This window comes from Erigeron canadensis, chromosome 9 (assembly GCF_010389155.1).
Source record: "Erigeron canadensis isolate Cc75 chromosome 9, C_canadensis_v1, whole genome shotgun sequence".
In the NCBI taxonomy this organism is placed as follows: Eukaryota; Viridiplantae; Streptophyta; class Magnoliopsida; order Asterales; family Asteraceae; genus Erigeron; species Erigeron canadensis.
The window spans coordinates 8754406-8765268 of record NC_057769.1 but is presented as its reverse complement, the minus strand read 5'-3'; the positions used below and the strand labels follow the sequence as shown (position 1 = coordinate 8765268).

General features: G+C 34.3%; 1 protein-coding gene across 1 annotated transcript; it reads right to left on the bottom strand.

The window, feature by feature from the left end:
- Positions 1-2711: 2711 nt before the first annotated feature.
- On the bottom strand, positions 2712-10368 carry LOC122582301 (peptide chain release factor APG3, chloroplastic). The gene is made up of 15 exons (XM_043754671.1): positions 10170-10368; positions 9999-10055; positions 8184-8264; positions 8003-8060; positions 7822-7925; positions 7676-7727; positions 7424-7473; positions 5600-5665; positions 5351-5515; positions 4766-4838; positions 4513-4645; positions 4022-4079; positions 3902-3949; positions 3676-3759; positions 2712-3063 (listed from the first exon to the last, which is right to left on the bottom strand). The coding sequence occupies exons 1-15, from the start codon at positions 10323-10325 to the stop codon at positions 2998-3000; spliced, it is 1251 nt and encodes a 416-aa protein (XP_043610606.1). The 5' UTR covers positions 10326-10368; the 3' UTR covers positions 2712-2997.
- Between the last annotated feature and the right edge of the window lie 495 nt (positions 10369-10863).

Genomic DNA, 10863 nt, shown 5'->3' with positions numbered 1-10863 from the left:
TTTCTATACTTAGTTGACACATTTAGAATGTCATATTCTTTCAACTCAGACTTCGGGCTATCTTTAATCCATTAGGCCTGTGCTTATAAGGGCCATCTTCTTGGAGCTTCTTCCATGCCACATCAGCATCACATAACTCAGGACTGCTCTCAGGACACCCACTATCTATAAACAAAAGCTTCTTGGAACTTATTTACACATCATCAATTATTTTATAATTTATGTCACACACACACACATATATATATATATACACTACACATATATAAAACAAAACAAAAAACTCCAACTGACCCCACCTCCTTCCGTCCTTGAACTTTTTGGGGAAGAACATCATGCAAGATGCAACCATAAGGACTATCAATGTCAATAGTCGTCCGTGTCTTGGACAGCCAAGGACGCTCCATGCAGACTGCTATAAGCACCGCCCTTTGGCATGTGCTTATAAGGGCCAATTTCTTGGAGCTTCTTCCCTGCCACATCAGTATCACATAACCCAGGTGTTCCCTCAGAACACTCACTGTCTATAAGGACAACTTCTTCAGAACTTATTCGTCACATCATCAATTAATTATAATTTATCTCACACACACAAATACATTTATGTATACCCCACTCATATATAAAACAAAAAACAAAAAAAGATAAAAGATTGATGTTTGGACCCACTTGGAGCGCCCACCATCTTCTTGGCGGAGAACAAAGGGGAGGACGTAGGGACGAGGACACCGGGTGTCAATAGAGATGGAGCGTCCGAGTCCCCAGGGATGCACCTGGGGACGACTTATAAGCACCGGCCTTATAACTCATTTTAGCCATTCCACCTTTTTCCTCTATATCAACCAGTCAAGTGTATCTCTCGTATGTGAAAGTAAATAGATATTCTGAAGAGATTTTTAATGCTTAAAAATTCTAATGTTAATTAAACATGTTGATATCTCAACTGACATGTTTGTTTTTAATCGGGTTTTAAGAGAAAAATTAAAGAAAAAGATGTTAGAAATGAAGTATCTAAAAAATATTTATAAAATTCGGTTAAAAATGAATTAAATCTGAAAGCTTAATAAACATATATGCTATATAACTATTTATATCCATTTGAATGCAACGATTTATTTTTATATGTTATTGTTTTCTGCTAATTAATCACGAATGAGTTATTATAAAAAAAATCAACCAAGTAAAATATACATTGAACTTTGCATTTATTACTCCATATTATAGTATTGCCTTTTCTCTTTTAATAAACCTATGTACGATCCCACATCGCCTAGGGAAAAGAGCCTCTTAATGTTTATAAACCCTGTTCAACCTTTCAGATTGCCGGACTTGGCAACGCAAGTCTATTACCCAAGTGGGGGCATCAAGGTGGGTTCGGAGGGTAGTTGACGGAGGCAATTAACCCTGGAAACATTTGGTCAATCAACGAGTGAAAGAACAATTCGGGCTCGAAAGGGCTCGGATGTGGTGGTGCTGCATTTGATGCACACCAGAGGTACAGGCTTGTATTGGCTTTAAGATCCACACGGTTATATAAAATGACCTTCCTGGCATGAGTGCAACAAAACCCAGCCGTGCACTAGTGGTGGCCACCACTAGCAAAATCGATTTCCACTGAACGATCAAAATTAGGTCGTTGTGGCGTATGTGCTGGCTTAACCAGAGCAGCAACCGATACAAAGCGTGAGCTGTTGCACTCTTACTCGGTTGGTATTGGCCAAGAGACATCCATGGTTCATGTCCTCCGTCAACCCCGACTCCCATCTTTTTACAATAGCCAAGTTTATTGTGGTCTAATGCAAATGTGACCACCATCAGTACATAGATACATGGTATATCTATTGTTCATTTCCCACTTACCCAATCGTTCGCTAGGTGCACTCCAGAAGTACAGCAACCAGGAAAACCATTTCTATGGTGTACTTTGAATCTTGTCTTTCGAAATTCCAGCCCCCACAATTTAGACACCTCTTTCCAAGGGAGTCTCAAGCTCTTTTGAAACCACTTGATTGTTCTTGATATTATCTAAACGTTTGGAATGGTGGAGAAACGGTAACGGCTTAACCCCTTTAGGCACCAAGTTGCTCTTCCTCGCGGACTGGCCAATGTTCACGTCTATGGGCTAAGCCTGAATTTGAATCCGTGATCTATCTAGGGTCATCCATAGCGACCCCACAAAGCAATTGTGGTGGAGAACTGATGCCATTTGATCGATATCATTACCAATACAGTATATTTTTGAAAGCCTAGTCAACATACAGGGTCTTAAAAAATCAAGAACCTAAAGAGAGATGTCTTCAGCAGCTTTATTCATAAGTCAGTGTTCCATAAAATGTATTCATCTCTTGCTAAATTCCATATTCACCAATTAAGATTTCTGAAGTGAGCTTGGCTCGCAATAGGTCGTGTTCATATCCAATGTCCTATATCTCTTTGATGGAAATACCGAAAACTTGCAAAGTTGTTCATTGAAATGGCCCAACGATGTAAGGTTTAAAGGTTTGACATTCAGCAAATTATTCAAAATTTACCAATTTTAAGCCTCGAGTGACATGAATTCTTGGTAAGCTTGTCAAACATTGTGTACATGTTCAAATTTTATCAGACCAAATTCCAGCTTAGCTTTGATCCATAGATTGTATGGGTTTGGTTTAAACATAGATTTCATAAATTTTGTTGCTAGTAAAACGGACATAGGTCACACCAAGTTGTTTCAAACTAACGAAAATTCATGTAAATCAGATGAAGTTTTACAAAAATAATGACACCTTGTTGTGTTACAATACAATGGACAACAGAAAATCAGACATCCAATGTCCCTTTTTGTATTGCCATTTACAAAAGCATCAACATGTCAGCAACATCCGTGAAGTAATGTTACATGGGAATATGAGAGGTGCTTCTCGCTGGTATTGTATACCCTGTGGATTATGCTAATGTACAGGAAAGACAGCAACAATTTTTGATAACGATTCAGCTACACTTGAAAAATGTAACTTAACGGGCTGCAGCTGAATCCGCAAGCTCCTCTAGTAATTCCCTTTGTTCCATAGAAGCACAAGACTGCATAAAAACAAACAAATGAGTACGAATACCTTGTAACAGAAATGATGTCTCTTTGTGCCTCACATAAATTATTTAATTATTTATCTTAGATGCTGTAGCAAAATTTGTGGAAATGACAAAATGGGCACAGATATGTTACTCCATACTTCCCAAAACACAAATACAAAAAGACAATGTTTCAATTTCTGTTCTGACTATTTCCATCCAGATGCAATTTATTATATAGATGAAGAAAAACAGTGAAAGAAATTTAGAACTAATAACTGAAAGGGTGGATGGAAACAAGAAGGATTATAGGTGTATAACAGGTCAAACAAGACAATCTGGTACAGGATTCAGGTTCAACAAAAAGGGATCAGGTTCAACAAAAAACACTTTCGCCCAAGAATGGTAAACTTATAGATAATTAGGGTGACATATATGAATTCAAAAACAAAATTATTTCAGTAGTAATCTTAACTTTTAAATTTCGGCAGGTTTTATGCATTTAACTCTAGCCATGGGCAACTTGCCACTTAATTGACCTATTTTTATTTTAGCTGATCATTTAAATTTACACATTTGACCCCAATGGGCACATTCATAAGAACTGCCACCTGTAATTGATACCTGAATGGCTGTCTCAATATCACCATCAAGAAATGAAGTGAGCTCGAAGTTCATTTTCAATCTGTGATCAGTAACCCTATTGTCCTGTGGAAGAGATTACAAAGTAGAAAGTGTGTTATTCAAACAAATGGGATGTACACACATCAAAAAAGAATTACAGGTCCCAATAGAAACTGTCTTATATCTTAGTTAATCTAAGTAGTGTGAATCTGATTTGGAGAAATACCTTGTAATTGTATGTGCGGATCTTTTCTGCACGTGCGCCACTACCAACCTGCCATTAAAGATACACCATTATTTCATTGTTAAAGGTGCGGTTTATCAAAGAAGAGAACACATTTCAAACCTGAGATTTTCTTTGATTTCTCTCAGATTCTTGTTGTTCCTTCAATTTAATTTCATATCTGGAATGAGAAGGGTAAAAAGCAGTTATACAGTCAATGATTTAGATTACAGACGTGGAAAAATCGGTGAGCCAGTAACGGGTCATAACGACCAATTTTTGGTATGGACTGATACAGGTTGGATTACACCTCAAGTCTAAAATTTTGAAGTTTTCTATCTATACTACCTACTGAAGCATTGCGCTGGGTACCCCTTTAGTAGATGCCTTGTCTAAGATGTTCACATAAATGACATCATTATCTAATTTCTTTGGAATGTAATGTATTAGAGAGAGAGATACAATGGGGACAACTATCAACCAAACTGACCTATTTACATTTAAACTCTCGTTTCATTTTATTCGTTTGCCCCTTGCAAAATACTATAACCCGAATCAACATCTTCATAAGTATAAGAGTTACATACGCAGGGTGATCTCATAATGTTTCTTACAGCTTGGCTCGCAGTAGCTGCATTGCACGATTTTTATTTTTAAGTTGACTCCTTTCTTCTGTGCAGAAAATTCTGATTCCTGTTGGTTTGTGGAAAAGATCCACTGCCGTTTCTACCTTATTGACATTCTGACCTGCATAGTTCAATTTACATATAGATTGTACATGAACAAATAAAATCAGTAACATAATATGCTTACAAGACATGGGTTTGTGAAAAGTAGACGGAGTAAATATGTGTTGACTAATAATACCTCCAGCGCCACCAGATCTTGCAGTTGTAAGTTCAATATCTTTTGGATCAATAACCACATCGACCTCTTCGGCCTGAAACCAATATGATATCAGAAATTTAATATGAGGACATATTAAAAGTTTGGGTCGATATGATATATCAGTGAGAAACTACTAACAGAATGTAACTTACAAGTTTGTTCTAATCCATGCAACATACTGTTTTGTGTTTACCATTTAATGGTAGGTATGTTACATTATATGGGAACAGATACAAAAATTGGTAAGATTTAATAATTTTCGTAAGTCTGTTAGATTAAATGGTAAGGAAACAGTATGCTGCATAGATCACTAATACAGTCTGATACATTTTCATGCCGTTTTCCCTAGGTAAAAATCAGAAAGCATGTACAAGCATTGAAGACTATCCAATTACCTCACCATGTTATCAAACTTCTTAAATTGCAAACTATTCCAAAGACTAAAAATGGTAGTAACCAAATTTGTTTTGAGATTACAAGAACCCAGATTTAGTTGGAATAAGTTTGATGCTCTCGATATCTAAAAATTTTTTAATTCAGTGGTATATAATGATAACTACCTACCTCTGGCATGATGGCCACGGTGGCAGTTGATGTGTGAATGCGGCCTTGGGCTTCGGTCTGAGGAACACGCTGAACTCTATGAACACCGGATTCGTACTTGAGTTTGCTATATACCCGAGCACCTTTAACTTCCATAACGTAGGTCTTGTATCCTCCTCTTTCAGCCTTTTAAAAAAAATGAATTACTAAAACAGTTTCATCAGAAACACATGTGAAAAAGAAAAGAAAAGCAGAACTGTAATATCTTACCTCAGAGCATGAAAGTGGTGAGTATCTCAATGAGTTTCTTTCACTGTACCTTTGATACATACGAACCTATAGGATTTCATATGTTAGCATAATCAAGATGCCTAAAAGAGTGCCACAAAATGGAATCAAAAAGGAAAACTTTGGATAGGTATTGTTGAAGTTGTCTCTCAAAAGCAATAACAATAACAACGTTAAGTAAATTAGTAAATCAGCAAACATTGAACTATAAACTTTGAAAGTAAAAGGAGTAAAAAAGACTTCAAAAACAAGCAAAATATGATTCGTCTCACAAGGGAAATAAGAATTTCATGAAGTGAGTAGGAACAGTAGCCAACAATGATTATGAACCATCATTAATAGTGATATAGAAGAACAGCCTATCATTAGGAACTCAAGATTCAATAAGCAAAATGTAGAATAAAAATCCATTGGGTGTATGAGATCGTTTCCTCTTTCTGCAGAAAGAAATTCAGCCTTAGATTTTTTACATCAAAAAAGCAGCTTATTATTAGAGATAGAAAAACAAATGGGTGGTGAAAAGGTTTGGGTAATGGGTCAAAACAGGCAAATTTGGTATAGATCAGGTTGCACCCCCAATACTTTTAGTCCACAAAAATAATTATTTGAAAATCAGCAAGTGTGATAGTGTATCCAATAAAATTCAATCACACTACTACAATGCCTATTTAAATGACTTACAAGCTTTTATGCATTAGATAGATACATTGGCACAGGGCCGTCCCTGAAGATTTATAGATGTAGGCCGAGGAAAAATAAGGGCCTATTAAGCTAAACGCAACAAATTATATTATATAAATTAATTTTTAAAATTGACAATAAATGTTAAATCAATAAATGAAATATAAAGCCCAAAGACAAATAAAATTTCAATAGGGTGACAACAACATAGAAAGACCTAAAAAAATGACAAACAACAAACTATGTCATTGTTCTTTAAATAATAATAATGATTTATATATCATTTAATAATAATATAATATTTATATGCATACATATTACAATAAAGGGATAAGTATCTTGGAATGTAACAAAATTACGAATGTCTATAGTATGAAATAACTAAAGTTATGTGTATTGTATGTAAATAACTCGAAATAATGTTTATTGTATGAAAGAAAATGTATCAAACCAATTAAAATATGACAAGTGGCACATATATATGGTTGCCACGTATTCTTTCTTACATACAATAAACATTATTTCGAGTTGTTTACATACAATACACACGACTTTAGTTATTTCCTACTATAGACATTCATCCAAAGTTTGTTACATTTCAGGATACTTATCTCTACAATAAATAATAAAGAAAAGTAAATACTTGTCATGTCAAATATATGAAAAGTGGAACAATAAAAGATTGAAAAGGCGCTGCTTGATCCGTTTCGAGTTTTCGATAAATAATGATAACTCTTTTTTAATCCAATAAAAGGTATATACGTGGGCTTATTATAGGTTAAATTATATGTTTTAGTTTTTAGATAATTGTTAGAGTTTACAATATACATAAATAATTACATACGTATGTACATAGCAATAAAACTAGAAAAAATCAGGCCCCCTAAAAAATCGGGCCTCGGCCCATCGGCCACCTTGGCCACCCTCTAGACCGCCCATGCATTGGCAACGTTTGACCCGTTTTACGTGGCTAACTTTTTGAACACATTTGACACATTAAAGATAAAACTTAAAACTTGTTTAATAAGTATATGAGTCAAAATTGCTACATCTACTTATGATCATTAACTTGAACCATGTTTCTGTTCATGGGCCACTGAACCAAAAAGAAGAGAAAGTACCTACAAGGTCAGCAGCCCACAGTCCAGCCTCTTCACCACCTGTGCCGGCCCTTACTGCAAGTAGCAAGTGTATATATTACTTGTAAATAAACAAGACTTTACAGGTAACATATATAATCTAAATATCCTGCTCCTTTATAAGCTATTCAGGAACAAATGTGTTCACATGCCAAGTCAAGTTAGTTTTACAAGATAGAACAACGAGAACATATATAATGACAAGTCATCAGCTTGCTAGCAGCCGCAGGAGACATACCTTCAAGTAATATGTTCCTTGTATCCAGAGGATCACTCGGAATCAGTAACATCTATCAATGGAGACAAGGCAACAATAGTATCAGAAATATTTATTTAAAAAAAAAAAAAAAAAAACACCTTAAAGCAAAATTTATGCAACTAAACCTTAAGCTTTTCTTCAAACACTTTTAGCTGCTCAGATAAAGAGTCAATTTCAGAAGCTATCATCTCGGCCATCTCTTCATCAATGTCAGCATCTTTCGACAAAGCTGACACAAACATAATACTTCAACATTAGGATACAACTCATGGAAATCATAATTAGAAAGAAGATGGTAAACAAAACCTTTTGACTCTTCAAGTTGTTTCTCGCAGTCCTTGAATCCTCTGTATGTGGATACGACCTAGGAGTTGACACCATGAAAATTTAATTATGTAACTGATAACGACTGAAAGACGAGCTACATATGATGAGTGTATGGTATACTTCACAAGAAGCCTAAGAAGATGAAAAGAAATGATAATACCTCATTAAGGTCAGACATAGATTGTGCCAGCTTTTGGTACTCACTAGGATTTGATGTCACTTCCGGATCTGCTAGCTTATTCTATGTCAAGATTGGCAAAAAACATACATATAACATATTAGACAAGCATGAAACTTGAAGCAGAGCACTGTGTCAACAAATTATGTCTTAAGTGCTATTTTAATAAAGACTAATAATATAATCTCAAAAAAAGTTATGAATCCATAACATGTTTATTCCCCCAGTTTTCAAATTATATGCCTGAGCCACACTGGAACACTGCCTATACTGATTTTAGTACTGCCTATATTGATTTTAATATTTCCTCATGTTAGATATAACTACAAGCTATGCTACTTTTTACAGTAATATTTTGATCCGGATTCTAAGAATACATCTACCAAAAATGAGCATCATCTTGATTTAACTGTTGCCCAATTTGATGGAATACAATTACCAAAAGTCTCAAACTTGAGAAGTTGAATCCTTTTTATTTTATTTTCCCAACTATAGCTATTTGACCTTGATACGTTTGTCAAATAACCAGATGCACACTGCTACCAGCCTTACCACATTGATTGTTATTTATTGAAGTAGGTTGTAACAGAAACAAACCATCTTCCAATACATTACATCGAGATATAATGGCATTATTAGTGTCATATTCTTCAATGTCTCATCTATTCTTTAATCTCTTACACCTACTTCCCATTCCAAACTAATAAATAACAATTACACACGACTTAAAAGCCTTCTGTTGAGCTGTCTGTTTATTCCTGCTCATCAAATCCATTGATATGACCAGCCAGACCCCCACTTCCATCCTATTAGTAGTAGCTAAAATTATGTTGTTTCGACATCCCTTAATAACTTAAATCCTTTTTCCAGAATCTATATGGACTGGACATTAACAGGCATTTAAGTATTCTGATTACACCAATCAGATTCTTCCTTATCTTTTGATAATTTTTAAAAGGATGAGGGTTCGTTTAGTTATAGATAAAATTCTCTAACTTTCTATTTCCATTTTCCTAGAAAATGAAGGTGTTCCTTTATCTCTAGAAAACCATTGTAAAAGGTTGAAAACAAGTTCAATTGTATTCATCTTCCAATTTAGAAAACACGACGAGTTTCCTATTTCCAAAGCAGAACATATTAGATAACTATAAAAGTGTGTTTTAAAAGACTTATATTTAGATCCAAAAAGTGTGTTTTCTTGTTCTTATAAAACACAAATTCTCTTAAAAGATCAACTTGAACATATGGCATGTTTTCCTTTGAAATAGTTTCGAGAAATTTGCCCCACTTTTCTTCAACCAAACACACTCTAAAATTCAAACGACCATAACCATCCCATGCCAGACCGCCTCAAACATCATGGGAGGTAAATCAAGTTCACCTAACAGAATGCTCAGACGGTAACTAATCAACATTCCTAACGAACTTTTTCATATAAATCAAGTTCCTTTCCGACTTCAGAGGGTCAATGCTTATTTTATATACAGCATAGACTAACAACCCTTTACTTTTACAACGGTCCCAATTGGGTTAACCTAGTAATTTTTTGTCAGAGCCATTAAAAAAGTTGGCTTTTTCGAGCATCTTTTTAAACGGACAATCATAAACAAAACTTATGTTGCAATGCAATACTAACTGTGTAATTCCAAGGTCACATTTTGCTAACCGTACTTTTATCGCGAAATGCAATAAATTATGCACTCTCATGATTCCTAATATATCAAAATCCATACAACACTAACTTTAAACAATCATAAAAACCTAATACAAATATAATATATATATATAGTGTATTACCGATAATTCTTTCCAAGTTTTCTCAGCTGATTCAAGTTTCTTCAACAAATAGGGCTCCTAAATTCACAAAAACCAAGAATAATATGAATAATAATACAAAGCTTAATTCTGAATTATAATTATATATATTATATGTATACATATATCAAGTAAGTTTTAAATAATAATTACCGCCATGCAAACGATTCTGGAATGAGGTTTGTGAAATCGTAGAGGTTTAAAGTAGGATGGTGATTTATTCGGAAAGTGGTTAAAATTAGGCGGTAAATATTGGGAAGAAATGGTTGTTTGGATATTATTATTATTCATGGCTAATAGAGATGCCATTACTATTACTCACTCGAATGCTTGTTTGTGAGCCAATGAAGAAAGAACGGATAAAGTATCGCTCGAATTCTTTACAGGTTGGATTTGGATCCGGTAAGGATCCGGAACTAGTTTGGGGCTGGTAAGGGGTGGACTTAAAAGGTTTTGATTTGGGCTATATGGGCTTGTAGCTTATATATGTACATCTAGTTATGGGCTGGTAGGTGGTGAACTCAAAAGACGTTTGGTTCACAGAATGTTTTTTAAGGAATTTGAATCTGTCAAAGGAATTAGAATTTGAAAAAATTAGTAACTGAATGGATTGGAATTTGATGGAATTGGAATTTGAAGGAATTATAATTTGCATTTGTTTGGTTGTCCGGAATCAAATAGAATGGAATGGAATTCATAATATAGATAATAATAATAAAAATAATTAATAAATATATTTTCATAAAATTTTCAAGTTTTTTTATAAATGTATATAAAATATTATTAGTTTTTATATAATAATAAAAAAATATTATAATATTATAATTATATTTTTATAAAATAAATA